At 35.7% G+C, this 17,828-nt stretch overlaps 1 protein-coding gene across 3 annotated transcripts in view; it reads left to right on the top strand.

Annotated features, from left to right (window-relative positions):
* Window positions 1-17,828, top strand: part of LOC139970730 (putative FERM domain-containing protein FRMD8P1) — a 28,709-nt gene that overhangs the window by 8,524 nt on the left and 2,357 nt on the right. For 2 of the 3 annotated variants that reach the window (XM_071976678.1, XM_071976679.1), the window contains exons 3-13: window positions 5,906-6,073; window positions 7,965-8,066; window positions 11,226-11,284; window positions 12,060-12,229; window positions 13,176-13,382; window positions 13,641-13,767; window positions 14,278-14,433; window positions 14,727-14,842; window positions 16,045-16,101; window positions 16,530-16,555; window positions 17,226-17,312. In XM_071976678.1, the coding sequence (XP_071832779.1) occupies window positions 5,906-6,073; window positions 7,965-8,066; window positions 11,226-11,284; window positions 12,060-12,229; window positions 13,176-13,382; window positions 13,641-13,767; window positions 14,278-14,433; window positions 14,727-14,842; window positions 16,045-16,101; window positions 16,530-16,555; window positions 17,226-17,312 (1,275 nt within the window). The remainder of the gene's footprint in view (window positions 1-5,905; window positions 6,074-7,964; window positions 8,067-11,225; window positions 11,285-12,059; window positions 12,230-13,175; window positions 13,383-13,640; window positions 13,768-14,277; window positions 14,434-14,726; window positions 14,843-16,044; window positions 16,102-16,529; window positions 16,556-17,225; window positions 17,313-17,828) is intronic. The other variant, XM_071976680.1, reaches the window with a different exon arrangement.

Here is a 17,828-nt window from a genome sequence, read left to right as displayed (position 1 = left end):
TCAGTAAGTTTTTTTAATCTTGAGCTGTGGCATCTTTTATGTTATTAACTTGAATACTAACAGACATGGTTTAGAAAACTGCATAATGATTAATTGCTCCACAGCATTCAACTGTGTGTACATCATAAGTACGTCTGATTAATTAACTTTTGATGATGGGGGGGGGGGGGGGAGGGGGAGAGCACTTAACTGATAAGGACTCAGATACATAGAGTTCTATAAGTCTATTTAAGTTCGATTCAAGATAGCACTGTTTGGGGATATAATCTGAGTTAACTTCAATTAAACTTGTGCGATCGAATCTTGTTCAAAGTTCACTCTTAAATGATGCGACATTACAATCAGGGTTGGCAGTCTTTTATGGCAGTCATTTACTTTTCCAGTGGATTACTGTTCAAATAAATTCTTATCAGTGATAAATTGACTAACTGGTGTGGCACGATAAGGTAATGACTGCGTAGCTGCAGAGTGTCATGCACCACTAGTTCAGTACACTGTACACACGTCCCAGCTGAATGAAGTGTGAAGAAGCAAAATGGTGTTAGCTTTAGTGAGCCTTACTTTAAGTTTTTAGGGTTTGACATCCCCATCATTGTGAATAATATGCTTTTCAATATGCAACGATGTTTACTGAAGGCAGAGCAAACGTAGACTGTATTGATGTCAGAGTTTGTTAACCAAACACACGCTACCACTGTACTACCACAGTATACAATACAGTATATATACTGTTGTTCTTTATTCTTAGTCACAATGTCAGTCAATCTATAGTCTAGAAACACTTCTAACCTAACTGCTATTAACATAAAATGAAATAAAATTCAAACAGCAAAGTACAAAAGGAGAGCTTGTTTGATTTCATATTCATGAGTGCTCTGTGCTTTTCCAAAGTTTTTTTTTTTCTCTCCAGCAACTGGTAAATGATATCCTTTGTTGGGAGATGTGAGTCAAGCATCTGTCAATAATTAAGTTTAAAGATAATGCCATGATCGTAAATGTCAGTTAAGCTCCAATGAGATCATTTTCTCATGCTGTGCCGGAACCCTCATCAAAAAGTATATTCCCTCCAGCTTACAATAAAAAAACGGAACTTGAACGTTTTATGTGGAAAGGAAGAACCATCTTTCTTGGGAAATCTGAGCTCATGAAGCTAATTTAGAAGAGCCCCGCTGAGGTTGTACCTTGTACCAATGAGGTCATGTCATGAGGTCATTGATAAGGTCACAGTATGGGATATATGATGAGGTTGGTGTTTTATTACCAGGCTGATTGAAGTTGACAGGCAGATTTACATCAGGGCTTTTAAGATGTACCCTCAAGTCAAATCTAAAATCATAATGGAATCAGTTCTTCTCTGCACTTAGTTGAAAATTCTCAGGTTAAAGTTTATGGCCTTTCAACCCATTGCCCACAAAAGGTGTTGGTAGTATGAAAACTGCTGTAATGTCAATAGATTATAGATATTTCCTTACAATGTCAAAGGGTCAAAAATATCAGTTTTATGATGGTCAAAAGTGATTCAATTTAATGATTAATGTATGTTTAGGATCAATTTAAAAGTCAGTGTATATTTAAAAGTCTGTGTTTGAAACTGTGATAGGATTGAACCAAAACTTGAACAGTTTATATGTTAGTGTGCAGTTGTAGTACACTACAAGACTAGATACAGTTTGGAGTTTATACAACATATAAGTCTACTGACAAGAGCAATGGGCAGTACCACCTACTGCTTCACACACTATAAACTTAGGATTTGATTGATTATGGTATCAATTTATAATAAGCAACTCTAGCAGTTTGTTATGATTAGGCTGTGACAGTAAGTGATGGATCCAATCCTCTTGGTAGCTAGTATATACACACTTGCCTGCAAACACATACTGTACATCATACATATCATTGGGGAGCCGCTTTTTAAGTTCCCCAGTGCGATTGAGCTACACTGTTACACAAAGGCATATAATTTACACACATCCTTTAATTAAAGATGTATATTAATTTTTAATTGCTAATGCTATTCAAATAACAATATATAACTAGCTCAGAAGGAACAATGAGTCTTTGTATTACATGGCTATTAATATGTTACTCATTAACATTAATGTGGTGGATATTTTGCCTTCACAATACATTTACTGTATCAGCCATTCCACACAAGAACAGTGTTGTACAGTATATGTATCTTGTTATGTGAGGCAAAGTTCCTACACACAGGTATACCACATTTAGGTGTTAAGCTGTATCTCAGCCTTGTTATTGGACATAAAAAAGGAAGTGTAGTCTGCTGAATAGCTACATGAAAGGGTTAATGATTGAATTTGACCTACTGTGGAAGAATCTCAAATAATTCAGGGTGTTTATTGTGACAACAAAAAGTTTGCAAAGAAAAACCAGAACAAATGAAGTAACAAAAAACAAGTTTGTTCTATCTAGTAAATAGCATTCATTTATTCATCTTGAATCATCCTTATTAATGTGACTTTGCAATAATGCTCAATTTATTGCAGGAAGTCGTTCCTAGTTAGCTGTAATCAGCTCAGCGTTGAATGACGTCTACAAAATTTATTCATGAATTGTAACAGATTGGATCTCCCGTCACTCTGTCTTTATCAGATCTGCTTTAAAAAAACAAAAATATATCACGTATGAATGAGAAAATTCACTCTTTTGTCAAATGGAGATGCTGCAAAGCTCGTTCGTTTTTGTAAACCAATAGCGCTGGAGAAACAAACAACAGCTGCTAGGCGGTCAGCCTGTCTTGCGATTCAATTACTTATACATTTTTAGAAAAGCTTTTTAGCGGTACAGTGAGCATATTACTCTGAAGTACAATATAAAAAGGCTACAAAATTTTGAGACATTGATACCGTCAGGATATTAAGTTTGTGGCTTTATTTTCAAAGGGGTGTCCATGGTGACCGTAATATTAGGGAGAGGCACGGAAGGTAGATCTACTATGTCTGTCCACTTTCACGAGTAAGAAACGGTTAGCACAGCGGGATGATGGGTAGTCGGGTTCATGCAAATAGATACAGTACGTACATCCAGATAATTGTTTAACCGGTAAACCAGCAGTCAGTGTGTGCAAATTTGTACTATTGGTAGAAGAGTGTCACTGTCAAACATCTTGAAAATGCTGAAACTAAATACTTCATCAATTTAACCCAAACCACGTACATCATGGAAATAGCTCAAGATGTGGTGTTCTGATAGCAGACGATATCTTTAATCAAATTATAGTGTCTTCACACGTTGGCAAATGGCCAATTCATCACACCGGTCTCATTATCGTTGTTAGTTCGCACACCGGTCTGTTAATTCCATGGCCTACTTCAGTACATGAATATTAATCATCGTTAGTCTGCAACGGTCTGTTAATTCCATGGCCTACTTCAGTACATGAATATTAATCATCGTTAGTCTGCACCAGTCTGTTAATTCCATGGCCTACTTCAGTACATGAATATTAATCGTCGTTAGTCAGCACCGGTCTGTTTATTCTATGGCCTACTTCTGCACATGAATATTAATTGTTTTTAGTCTGCACTGGTCTGTTAATTCCATGGCCTACTTCTGCTCATGACTATTAATTTACAGCAATTCCATATCGTTCGCTGTGTAAGTAAAGATTTACACTGGTGTCATTAATAAGATTTCACCTTATAAAACAAAATTAAATTCTGGTTGTGTGATTGCTCAGTGTCGTTATTAGGGACATGTACTGTAAAGCAGTATGGAACGACTTCTTCTTTATTCATAGGGTTTTACTTATGAGTTTCGAACCAGTTGTTCAATTCTAAGGAGACATTTCTTTACATTGGATTTTATCTTGGTAAATACAAATACTGTAGAATAGACTTGTATAAAAAAAGAAAAAAAGAAGAAAAAAAAAGGAAGGTTTGAATGTCAAAAGAGGGCTTGCAAAATGTAGATAATGTATATTTACTGTAGCATTGAACTGATTAATTATTCTTACTGCAATCTATATTGGAAGATCTGTAAGGAAAGCTTGATCATTTCAAATCATTTCAAGTCATCCATAAATAAATTAAAAAATATAGCATATCTTTTGCCTACTGTAGATCATAATAGTGATTTACTAAGATCATATTTGTGAAACACATTAGCTGTCAATGATCTCAATAACAGGACATTTTACAATCCTCTAACATAACATGATAATAGCTTGACTGACCTTGTGCATAGTGTTGTTATAACTAAAGATAACATGTTTTCAATGCCTGTGCTAGTTATAGTTAATATTGTTAGTAACATAGCCAGCGGTTGTAACTTGTTGAACTGTTTGACACTAGCATGCTGAGGACATTAACAATGTGGTGACAATTTGTTACATACATTAAAATATAATTATTAGTAACTGATTCTTAAGATATGTAAAAAAAATAGGATATTTCAATTGAAAAGTTTCTAGGTAGGTACAGTATTGATGTACTGTCACTGTATTTTTGTCGTTTCAACTGATTTCTTGTTGTGAAATCAGGGAGTTGCTAGCGACTACCTGGTGAAATGAAAAGTGGCCATAAATAGGTCTATAATATCTGTAAATGTGTTAAATACATATACTGTATATATGTTAACTCATTATGGAACACATTCCTTTTGGTAACAAATTTAACTAAAAACTGATGTAGTTAAAGTCAATTTGTAAAATAATATGTTATCTGTTCAGACATCATTTTTTTTTGTCATGTGACTGGTTTTTTTCAGTAAAATCAGAAATTGATGACATTTCTAGTAATTCAGGATGTAACAATAATTTAGTCATCAGTATAACACTGATCTCTCTGGTAAGAAAAACTAGAAACGCCGGTGGGGTTTATGACTTTGTGTGGTTTGGTTGTGTTAAGAGTACACTATAGAGTGTATTATAATATTTAGTTATACTGGTAACAGCCATTTCCAGCAATCCTTGCATATAATTTCATGCTTGGATGGGAAAGGGTTGTGTATACAGACTTGCTCTAACACCAGCATTCTACGCTTTGGCGGTTTCCTTTATTTGAAGAACCTGTTTATTCAGTTAGCATTATTTTTAACTTCTGCTTGCTTGACTGATTCAGTTTGAACGTTAATTGTGGCAATGCTGTGACTATGCATGTATATCGTATGATATATACTGTATTAAGATGTGCAAGCTATGAATAGTACAAATAGTGTGTTATTAGTACACACGTGACTTTGAAGTGTGCCCATTGCGTGGCAGAAGTACATGGCGCAAATTGCTTTAAAACTACCGTCATCTGTAACAAAATATCATATTCAACATAAATATAGAAGGAAATGGGATCAAAATGCAGGGTTATAATGTTTGCACTCACACTAGGTTCACATCATTTTACAAGAAGTAAGTCAATTGAAAAATACTCATGAAACTAAATAGAGAAAAATGAATATGTGAGAATTTGGTGTTTGTTGTCATATCATTATTTTGTCTCTATAATTAATTATATAAACAAACTTGACATTGCATGGCAACATTGTTGTGCACATGTTGTTAGTTAGTTTGCATGGATGTCATAGCAGATGATATTCTTATTATTCTTCTTACTATTATTATGACGGTTATTACATGAGATGATGTCCAAATTATCTAAGAACAGTCTGTTAATGTTCAAAACATACATTGACCACTTTCATATCAAATTTACATATTTGACTTTGCATAAGAATCAGATGTGAAGCTCGGTTTTTTTTTGTCATTAATTGTTGAGTACAATTTACCAGAAGACAAAAAAAAAAAAAAAAAATTGATGAGTTGAATGAAATTTGATTGAATATGGTAAGGAATGAATTCACATTAAGGAAATTACAACCAGTTGCTTTAAGTTTGGAATTAGTAATAATCGTTTTCAATCTTGATTCGCTGTTCTGTTTTCCCCATCAGCATTGGAAGTGTGCGTTTTCATGAAAGATGGTTCCGTTCACGAGCTTTACCTGGAGAATGCATGGACTGAGCATGCTAGCGAGTTACTTCTCAAGGTGGAGGACTGCCTGGCTATTCCACCTGAAGCTAAAGACATGTTTGCACTTTGGATAACATCACCTCTACTTCGTGAGTTTCTCCTAGTTCGTCATTCATTCAGCTCTTACTTTGGCATGGATACGCAAAATCTTGTCACCCGATGTTCGATTTGTGATTCTATTCTCTCCTTGTGGACTGTTAAAAGTAATTGGCTTAGCCTAGTAGACTGATAAATCTGTTTCCATTGTTATTTTAAAGAGGCATTATAAATGCTACAGTTACAGAAAAGCTGCATTAGAGCAAAAGAGATTAAAAAGCCAATTGACTTATTGTTAAACTCTCTTGTGTGTTTACTGGCTAAAAACCTCCCTCCCCCTTGTAGACTTCTGCTCCTGAGCTGTTATTTTGTTCAGTGCGGGTTTTTGAGTGCAAGGAGCTATTGTGTCTGGCTCAATTGCTTTGTGAGTCTAATTTTGACCAGTCAATAACTTACAAGTAAGAAAAAAGCTAATGAAAAGAAGATTAGATTGTGATTACTTGGAGATCATGTTTGACAGGTTATGAAATGATGAAATCAAGCTGAAAATAAAATACATTAACAAAGCATGAAAGACCAGCTCCAACCGTAAAAAGTTTTCAAAACTTTCCCACAGTGAATTGTTCTGTAATCAATTTATGTCCGAGGGACCAAGGGTATGAAAAGAGTGAAGGAAATGATTTATGAAGGAGGAATATTGTCCATGGGTTGAACTGGTTCCTATTGGGGTTGTATTGATCAATTACCGTTTCTTTGTAACATGGATTATATTGATTTCATTGGAGTACTCAGTATAAGTACACATTATATTGTATTCCATTCACATTGGCCCGGCACAATTAGTGGTACTTAAAAATTTAGGTCAGCTTGCTCGTAACACTAGAGAGACTTTAAGTCCTCAAGGACAATTCATGCTTCATTAAAGGCTAATTTAAGGTCAAATTTTAAACAAAGATCTGAAATATAGTTTTTGTCGCCTTATACTCGGAAAATTCTCTACTGCTGCAGTACGTCAGAGTAAACAGTTGTTGCTTAGTTTGTGCAATTTGAACAATATATGACCTAAAGAATGTGCAAAACCGGCATAATTTTGTGTTTATTGCCAACGTAAAAGGAAATAAAAGTGCATTCGGAAGCATCTATTGTTATATTGCCTTTGGAATGCCCAGTAGTGAACACCCTAATAAACATAACAATAAGACAAATATGGAGGCCATTCTATCAATTGTAAGCAATATCGAAACAGGAAGTAGATACTGTACAGGTTCTATGATGTATCTGGCGAATGTTTAGAATTGAGCGCTCTATGATTATTCCAAATCAACTTGTCGATAATATTCAATATAAACTGTTCCGTCATTCTTTACAGTCTTTAAGTACAATTTTTTTTTTTAAATTCAGTTATCTCCATTTCTAGTAATATGAAATTTGGAAATATGCCAATGTTGACTTTTTTAAAGAACATATAAAGTGACCCTATGGGACAGGAAAGGGGGGAGGGGGAGGGGGGAAGGATGTTCATATTTGAGATCGGAAGGAGCAGGAAATAATCCTCAAAGAGAAAGTATTGTGTAATTTTGTGACAATATTTCTTGTATTTCAATATTCAATATTTTACTTTTGTGACAGTATTTTTGTATCACCATAGCTTTAATGTATTTTTCTATCCTATTTTAAGTTCTATGGTTTATACCGTTTAGGCGATACTTTTATACCATTTGCTTTTGGATGTTTCCTGTATTTTTTGTATATTAATTGTTTCAATTCCTGTAAAGCGCTTCGAGCAGCGTTGCTGATGAATGCGCTATATAAGTACTATTATATTATGATAATTTTATTATATTTCTTGAGTTTGTCCCAAATTTTAAAAAGAGTAAAATGCTATCAACATTGTTTATGTGATAACTCATGATTGACCAGATCTTTGGTTTTCATTCAATACAGAATTGCAGCTAAAACCGCATCACGTTCCGTTCAAACTCTGCCGACAATGGCATGACTTGCTGGATAAATTTACCACTGCCACAGATGAGCAAAAAGCTGTTGGTAAGTAGCCCTGATACGATATCATATCTTCAAAGCTTTTCAGCCAGGTTCTTTGATTTCGATGTAAGAAGAGATTCTTAGAAAGTCACATATATGTGCAATCTAATTCTTTCAATATTATACAGTTGTTTGAATATGACATTGAAGTGTAAAATAATTTTTTGGTCATCTATTTAAAGTTGACTTTTAGATAGAGTAAGTACCAAAAAAAAATGCATATATACAACAAGTATTAGTTCTTTTCCTCCACATAGTGTGGTATGTTAGCAAATCGAAGATTAATCAACTCATTTGCTCTGAAGTTTACTAAAGGTCACAACTACAAACTGGTCATATGACCTGAATTACTTCAAGCAGACTAGAACAGGAATTAATTGAAATTTTAGGTTGACAGCAATATAAATGTTGAGTAGATCTGTCTGTTTGTCTGTCTGACTGCTCTCTCTTTCTCTCTCTTCCTGGATGTTGAACTCGATCATAACAGTAATATTGTAGATGGTTGCCTTGTATTAATAGGCCATAGTGAGTCAGTTTAATGGAGCGCGGGTTCACCACCATCTATCTAATTGAATTAAAGTTCTCTGGATTAAGGATTCTCCACTGTTACCGCCTAGTATTTGCCTGCACAGTTGCCCTAGATTGGATTAAACAGCTGACTGTAGGAATAGTCGCTAAAGAATCCATCCCTGCCTTTAAACCACAAAGTTTGGTATGAGTCACCCTAGTGTGGTATAATCTGTCACTGGCGCCAGTCTGACTGGGTGCTTTATAAAGTCATGTCATGTCAAACATTAAAGGGGACCTTTACTGAGGATGAGCTGCTTGCTGTCGTTTATCTCTCTGGTTGTGTCAGTCTTGAAGTTAGAATCCATTCCTTTGAATTGAAATATTTAATGATTGAAAATGTCGATCATCTTTCATTAGGAACCATCTACATTCATTCAGAATTAAAAATTAAAACTTTAATACACTGACATTTCAGTTGATATAATTTATGGTGGGTTACCATAGAGACAGGACTGTAATAAGAAAAAAGTAGAATAAAGAGAAATTATAAAATAACATTGTTCAGCTCAACATGAGACAATAATGCATACCAATCACCGTTAGTGAGTCAGTTTGATATCAAATGTGGCAAAATATTAAATTTGTATTTTATCACTCAAAGCTCGCTATTTAGCCAATGCTTACCAAAATACAATAAGTATTGATAAATTTGTTTCCAAGAGATTCCCATTCTCTTCATGACAAGATGTCCTAACAAAAAACTGATTGTAATATAATTTATTCTTCTCAATAATCAAAATAAAATTCTACATAATTAATTGCATGTTAATGGGGTAATTATGAGCAAGGAATCTAGCCTTCATAATGGACTATTCAAAATGTTACTTTAAGATTAAGATAAGATACAGACTTTCTGAACTTAAAGAATATTCATGAATTCTAGAGAGCTCTTTAAACTGTTATGGACATGTATTAGGTGATAAAATGGATTGACTTACGATCTGTTTCTCCGACATAAACAAAATAAACTTCATGCAGGCCTTAGACTTTTGATGGAGCAAATGGCAGGTTAAGAGTGAAAACCCGACTTGAGGTTGAATAAACAATTTAAAACCAGGCAATTTTGATGAGGGGAACCTCTGAGGTAGTCTGAGATGGAACAGTTTTCTTTCATAAAATGATGGGTTGATGTCTGGTTTGTGTTTGGGCACATTGGAGTCACCGCACACTTTGGTTGCTTGCAATACTATACCTAGGGCAATGTGGGAGATTTATACACTGAGAGAATACTTTGTGGCAGAGATGTAACAGACTTCCTATGCAACTGACAGAGCTTGTAAAAATAAGATGCTTTTAGTGAAATTGAGGAGACAATACATGTTACTGTCAAAGTCAGTCAATGAAAGGGTGGGGGGGGGGGCAAAAAGGGATACAATACATTTAATTGTAGGGAGGCAAGTCATTGTTTGCAAATGATAGAGAAGTATATATAATGCATGTTATTGTAGGGAGAAAATTTGTGATAGAAGGGGGGGAGGGAGAAAATGGAATACAATACATGTTATTGTAGAGAAAAAAACATCATGAATTGAAAGGTAGATAGAATATCTGAGAGGAGGTGTGATGTGACTGTCAGGGTAACAGTTCATGATAAACACATCATGAAATGTAAACACAACTGTCAATACCATGTTACGCCAGGCTGGCTATCAGCTAACTAATGTATTCTCCGGTAGCAATGCCTTCAGAGTTCAGACTTTGATAAACCTTGCACATTATTGATTATGTATAGATCTGTCTCTTGGAGACTGAAGTTTATCTTACAACTGTTGATAAATGTTGTTTAGCAGAGAGCAGTTTTGGATTACAGTCTGTGCATCTTATCATTTGATTTTTTGTGGTTAAAGGAATGAAACTGGCTGGCCAGGCAGTCATAGTATTACCTGAAAATAGAGATACACTCTAAGCCTACTACCTAGCCTCATGTTGTGAGAAAAATCAACCACCAAAGGGAATGGTTTAGGTTTATTTGACATTGTGTTCAAAATTTGGGAATGTCATTTACAAAGTCAAAACTGACTTTTTTGTTGTTGTCTATTTGCCTTTTGTCTTTCTTTTTCTAATTGTTGTATAAACTAACTATCAATAGCATACAATACTGCATAGCCATCCCACACATTTTGTAATAAGCACATGTACCCAATTCTGTATTCTGATGGCATTTTCACCGATCCTTAAAGGCTATTTTAATTTACTGTTCAGTTATGAAATTGAGGTACAGTGCAGTAGGTTACCGTTAGATCCTTGATTAAAAAGAGAAAAACAATATTTGTGGCGGTAGCAATGTTACCAAAATAATATTGAAAAAAAAAAATGAAAGAAAGAAAGGTTGGTATTAACTGATTTGAAATTTGTTAGGGACTGATATGCTGTGATAGTTGTAAACCATATCAGAAGCTCATAGGAGTCAACATTGTACAAGTTTGTGCATAGAGCTTTTAGGATCATACCGTCCTGTTTAAAACCGTTTTAATATGTGAGTTCATTTGAAGTGTAACAATTACATAATGGATAAATATAGAATTTAGTCACTATGTGATTTTGTAATGTTCTATTAACAGATTCCCTCCCCCATGACTTTGTTCTTCACAGATGAACCAGTGGTGTGCTATCAAAGGAATGCTTTCCTTTGCAAAGAAAGAGAAATGGAGGTAAGTTTTCAAAGAAGTAGAAACAAGATGAGTTTTGTCATCGGTTCATGGAAATAAATCGTATCGAATGGACAAATTTACGACCGAATCTTTTACAATACAATGTGAGAGTGGAGAAGTTGCTTCTCTGTCCAATGTCTCCCTTTGTAGTTTGTTGTCATTGCAATCAGTTTGGAGCAATGAACATGTAACTTTGAAAAATATATCCTACTGTGATTTGTTTAGATTCCCTCTACCGCAGAAACTGTTTATTTTGTAGAAGATCCCCTTTACATGTTGTTTATCACCAGAAATAGTGGGGGTTTTTTTCATTGTGGTGACTCTGTGATAGCACTGCAAAGTAAACATTCAAGTCAAGGGAAGGACTGAAATATGATTTATTTTGCCGACTTCTTTGAGGCTGACTCTGGTAGGGCCACCCACTTAACTAATTAAATCACCCTGTAGTACCATGGTATAGAGAAACTTAACTCTTAGCAAGAATATGACTCAAAGAAACCTGTCAAAAATGTCTTCTTGCTCTAAACAGCATTACATTGATTGATTTACATGAATTTATACAGTAAAAACTGCTTCCAACAAAGCCTGCACTGCGGGTCTGTGTTCTTCAATCCCCTACCTCTGAAGTATTTGTGGTAATTCAAATCAATCACAATTTTAATTTCCATGTTAGATATGTAGGTTATTACAAAGAACCTTTCTGGTAATGTAGAGCCGCTTGTAACTGTCCTGAGTTTTAACTTTTTGTCTTTCAAAACTGTCTTTCTCTCTACAGATGTTTTCCAATACCAAGATTTTGGTTTGGTTATTCAGCGAGGCTAAGAGTAACGTCCTGACCGGCAATTATCCCTGTGACGGTGAGGACTATGAATATTTAGGAGGGATCCTATCTTGGTTAGCCCATGGCAAATACGACCCTGAGATCCACCCAACCGGTTTCCTCAAGTAAGTCTATATCATAGAAAATCAGGACTGCTATGAACCCCACAACTACTAGTCTCATATAGGAGGTGATATTTTACTCGGGGGAGGGGGGGGAAATGGTTGAAAACTTTGTCTTTTTCATGCCCATTACCTTTTAATTTGTACACTTTGATAAGGCAAACATTGTGAAGTGGTTGTTTGGCTAAAAAAAAAAAATAGATTTTAATTCTTCATTTAAAAAAAAAATGTAAAAAAAATTATTTGAAGGGCATCAAAGTAGATAGAGGGTATGTGATATTGACCTGGGTATCTTCAAGCAATTTATACTGGCCTTGTAAGCAGAGAGACATGGAGATCAATCATATTTGTCAAAGCCTATGGTTTTGTGAATAATATCTGTACTGTATGTGTGCATGATAGTGTCAGCACTCTTGGAGGGTTATACTGCATGACACTTAGTCATCACTGGTAGCAATTCCAGTCGATCATGTCTTCAACCTGTCTACATAATGTTCAGATCAACGATAATTGGCCGGTGTGAGGAATGAGGTGTTTATGGCGGGAAGAGAACTGGTATTTTCAGGTATTAAATACTCCTGCTATTCCTATGACAGTCCATCATTCATACACTGGATAACCTTAACGAAAAGTCATTTAGATTCGTCGGGATGTTTCATGAGGGGTTATGGTTTCCTGCGACTAAGGCATCATTTACCGAAAAGGTTAAATTGAGTCTGACCTTAAGTAAAGCTGGATGCCTTAAACTCTCTTTCCCCTTCTTATCAGATTCACTCAAATCAGGTTTGTTGTCAACATACTGTGTGATGTGGTGTGTAGCCTTTGTTCTTGTCCAACAAGGAACAATTCACTGATAGGCATCCGCAACATTAAATAATCATATAACACCTCTTCATATGAGATTTTTGTGATAACATGCAATATTCTTCATTTTTTCTGTTCCTATTAGATCCAATCTCACAGAGTATGTGCCAACCTGCATGTACAGGGAGGGCGATAGATGGTCCTGGTTGAAAGGGAAAACTGCTACCGCAGCGGCTGGCATCGTGGAACAACGTCTATTCAGACAGTGGGACCAAATATCAGAGAAAGTTCAAACCAAGACAGAGGCAATGCAGCTGTTTATGAAGTTTTGTTGGAAGTTACCTTTTTATGGGTAAGTGGAGAACCATGTTTTGATAAAAAAAAATGATGAAACTCACGGTTTTCTCATCTTTAGCAAGTTTTCAGGTTCAACTTAATAAATTTTCCATCGAACGCCAGCCAAAGGACATAATATAACACACTCACTTTAGAGAAAATTGATGTGTCTGCTTTTTAGGCAGTCTGGTCTTGTTTACATACTGTAGCCTTGGTTACTGCAGCTCACTTTGGTGTATATGTATATTTAATACCCCATTCCTTTGTTTCACAGATGTGTTTTTTTCTCCGGCCAAATTGAGAAAGTTTCATCGGGCATCCATCTGAGGGATTGTCCGGATCGACCGGTACGAGTTGGAATCAACAGAGATGGGATCTTCATCATGGATTCATGCAAACAGGTTAGCGTGGTTGGGTTACCCATGTAATGACCATGTATTGATTACATTGCACTCTAGGTCAGTGAGGTTAGCGTGGTTGGGCTACCCATGTAATGACCATGTATTGATTACATTGCACTCTAGGTCAGTGAAATAAGCGTGGTGGGGTTACCCATGTGATGACCATGTATTGATTACTATGCAATCTAGGTCAGTGCAGATTGAGAGTACATGCTACTAAATTAAAGATGTTTAAATAACCTGTAAGATAGATCCGTCTTTAAGCATCTGAAAACTCTTTCCTCTTTTTCGTCATGACTGTGACACATTTAAAAAGGGCAGATCTCAGAAATTAGACAATTTAGTATATAAAAATAAAAATAAGAAAAAAATCAGATATAAATGTGATTAATATTTGATTAATATGAGAAAGGTTGGATGGTTGTGTAACATGGTTGCCATTAAACATACCATTGAAGTTTGGAAGTTCCTTACTCTTACTTTGACAAACTACTTCTGATTATCTTTCAGGAACTATTACTCGGTAGAATGTTTGATTCGATCTCGTGGGAATACACGGAACCGGCAAAGGGTAAACCCAACTGTCTGCCGTGCCTGTGGCTGGAGTTTGATCTGGACCAAGGACCTCAGAAATGTAGTAAACTACTGCAAATATTTTCCAAACAGGTGAGAGCTTTTATTACTAAATCAAGAATTGAGTTGAAAAGCTAGTGATGCCATAAAATTGTAACTTGTAATTCTGTCCACGAAGAAGGTGATCGTTGCATTTTATTCCCTTTCCTCATTGTCTTGGTCTTCCATGAGACCTTTCTCTGTCGTCTTGCAAGAAGTGGAATCCTACCTGGACCGTATCACAGCTGTAGTGCCCTCTGTGTTACGGTAATTAGTCGACACTGTCGAAATCGATTATGTCGAATGGAGATGGTAGTTATGATTGAAATTTTCTTTCTCCTTTGCAGTCTGTTATGATGAATGCTATGATTGAGGCTTGTGTAGAAGAACTGAATAAGAAAGACAGAGCAATTACTCCTCCACCCGTCAGCGAGAAGAAGAGTGTCGTCGGGGGTCTCTTGAGGTGAGTCTGCTTATGCATCATAACTGTACCTCACTGTACCTCATTATGCTTGTCTTAAAGGTTCTTACTAATGCAAATAATAACTAATACAAGGTTACCATTGAGCCTCAGTTGCCAGTTTACAACAGCACATACTTCTGAGGTTTACATTGTTGTATAGTCTGCTCATTTCTCATCATTTCATCGTAACTCATTTATTTTGGTATTTTGGTTACTTAGTAAAGAATATAGGCTGATATCACATACCAAACTGCTGAAGAACAAAAAGGAAACAAAATTTAGCACAAAAGGAATGCTGTATAGCAGTTTTCATAAGCAGAACTTGAGTATTTTCAGTATTTCAGTATCCACATCCTCATGATGCAGAAATGTAGATTCAAAATTTACTTCTTAATCCTAGCTGTCTTCAAGTACCTCTTGTCCAATCAGCAGCTAACATTGCATCCATTCATCCACTACATTCAGCCACACTGGCTATTACTAACTTCTGCTAACCAATGCAACATTGGCAAACTACATGCTCATTTTCTGTATTCTTTTGGCTTTTCTTCTGAAATAGAGTTGATGATAATTTGTAAAGCTTACTAACCTCACGAGTGCCTCTTATTATTAAGCTGCAGTTCTTGTTCTTTCATTGCATTTGGTTTGCATCTTACCTTTGAAAACCACGGTGATAATAGTTGTGCAGGGAAGCAGACAACCTGTCAGTTTCACTATTTCAAATCATTCAAAGATTTCTGGTTACCATGACAACTGTGCAATAATATCTTGTTTTTGGTCCTCTTTTTGGAATAAATGATTGGAGTATGAAGTAAAAAATATCGAGGAGCTTCATGAAGGTATTATCAAACACTGCATTAATCCCTGATAAAAAAAAGATGGGTTTGGATCATAAATGAAGTTAGAAGGAATCCTTTAAAACTGATTATAATCTTCAAAACGAAAGGAGAATAAAAAAACCTTTAAATCTTGAGGGAAGGTGCTCAAAATATTGGATCGTTACCAGAACATTCATAAAAGGAATATAAGCAAATTAACAACAGAAATCCGACCGACAATTGTATGTTTGCCGAACAAACCGCAATACACTTTTTTCTGCAAGTTGAATTTGTCAAGGACAATTTTACTGCTTCATTCATGATCATCATCACCAATCGACTAACATCCCTTGTATCACCTCCTCACCATTTCTAACCATGCAGCGCTTCTTACACTAACCACGAAGTCCTGGAATCTCTATCTGGGTCAGCTGATGACAGGTACATTAAAAAATCTTACCTCATCTTCACCATTGTTTATGAAATTAGTCATCAGTGGCTTGATGATTGATGAGAATGGCTCAGTCATTGTTTCAAGATTAATCACCTAACGTTTAACCTCGCTGTGTGGCCTCGCACATGTTGTAAACGTGAATGTTCAAGTTGAATTATTTATTTGTCTTTCCACGAATCAGCTGCTCGTAGCTCCCCTATCGGCATGCTTTCGTCTTTCAGAGAAGAAGTTTATCTTAACTTTGATAAGTGTTTTATAGCAAAATTTATGTGTTATAATGTAACTTTTCCCTGACGATTGTCAACTCTGTACAAAGGCCAACGTGCCTGTGCACCAAGTTGGCAGTGCCTTGACTTAAGTGGCTGCATTTACTTACATTTCGTTTTCTCTCTCCTCTCTCTCTCATATTTTACAGAGTTGCCATCGAAACATCTGCTCCAGGTAAATATTCTGGTTACGAAGAAAGTTTTGCTACTAAAACTAGGAAGTTTTGATGTATCACTTCAACTTAATGGACAGTTATTCACTGTGCTTTAACTGCTGCACTCAAAACTTAGGCAATAGACAATGCAGTCAGTTTAATGTTTAATACACAAACATTTTTAGGGAAAATACCTGTGACAAATTAATTCTACTTCTCTTCCATGAATCCATCAGTCAGTTCAAACACTGTTGCTGAGGAAACTTATCGATGTTTTGTTTTGGAACTTTAAATTTACAATCTCATGACTCATATCTTTTTGAATAACTTTGTCTGAGAAGCTTATCAAAGATATTGTTTGTTATTGACTCTATCATTGCCAGTGGACAAGTTTATGATGCCAATCAAACAGACACAGAACGTATTAAGGCTTTCCATGGAATTGTATTTTGGTCAATTCTTATGTATAACAATATACCGTGTATAGGTAATCATGTATTGTCTCCAATAACATTAGTCATTGCTAAACATTTCCAAATATATTTTCCTTAACTTTGAGTCTTCCGAACGAAGCAACGGAGGTTAAGTAACTCAATTTTTTAAGCCAGGGAGGATCTTGTCAAACTGAATGTGGCATCGTATCTGTGAATCCAACCATTCACTTAACAGCATTTCATCATTTTATTGCAGTTCTTATTGGTATGCCTGTGAAGGAACCCAAAACAAGCCTCTGTGCTAAGACCAACCGACTTTGTCTCAGCACATACTCCGATAATGGTAAGTGTCAGCTTCGGTTCTGCAAATATGCTCAGTATTTACAATAAAAACTCAGGAAATCTGCCTTTCCGTACCAAGCATCTAGTTTGAAAGGGACAAGTTTGCACAGACAAGATCACACACTGTTACACAGTCTGGAGAAAGTCTTTACTTCTCCTTAAGTAAACAAAGTAAACTGCCAAGAGGAAGTTCTTCAACTCCAGTGTCCTGCTCAGAACATTTGTTGTGCTGTAGCCTGTATACGACTTACCCTGGAATATAGATTGCACTTTAGTAGCGGTTTGAAAACATTTTGTAGGGCAATAACCTGCCAAGATTGATAGTACACACCCTTAAAGGAAGGAATAGTGAGTAGGCTAGTGTACAATGTCACTACCCGATATGCAGGCAACTTTATTTGTCAACACTCTTACAATAGTAACAAGAAGGCAACTGTACTGTAACATCTGAGGTATTATACTTGTTAACTGGGTAAGAATAAACGACTGGTAAACTTTTATTATTCCCCTGAAAATT

This window comes from Apostichopus japonicus, chromosome 8 (genome assembly GCF_037975245.1).
Source record: "Apostichopus japonicus isolate 1M-3 chromosome 8, ASM3797524v1, whole genome shotgun sequence".
Lineage (NCBI taxonomy): Eukaryota > Metazoa > Echinodermata > Holothuroidea > Aspidochirotida > Stichopodidae > Apostichopus > Apostichopus japonicus.
The sequence above is the reverse complement of the archived record's forward strand: the minus strand, read 5'-3'. Positions and strand labels throughout refer to the sequence as shown.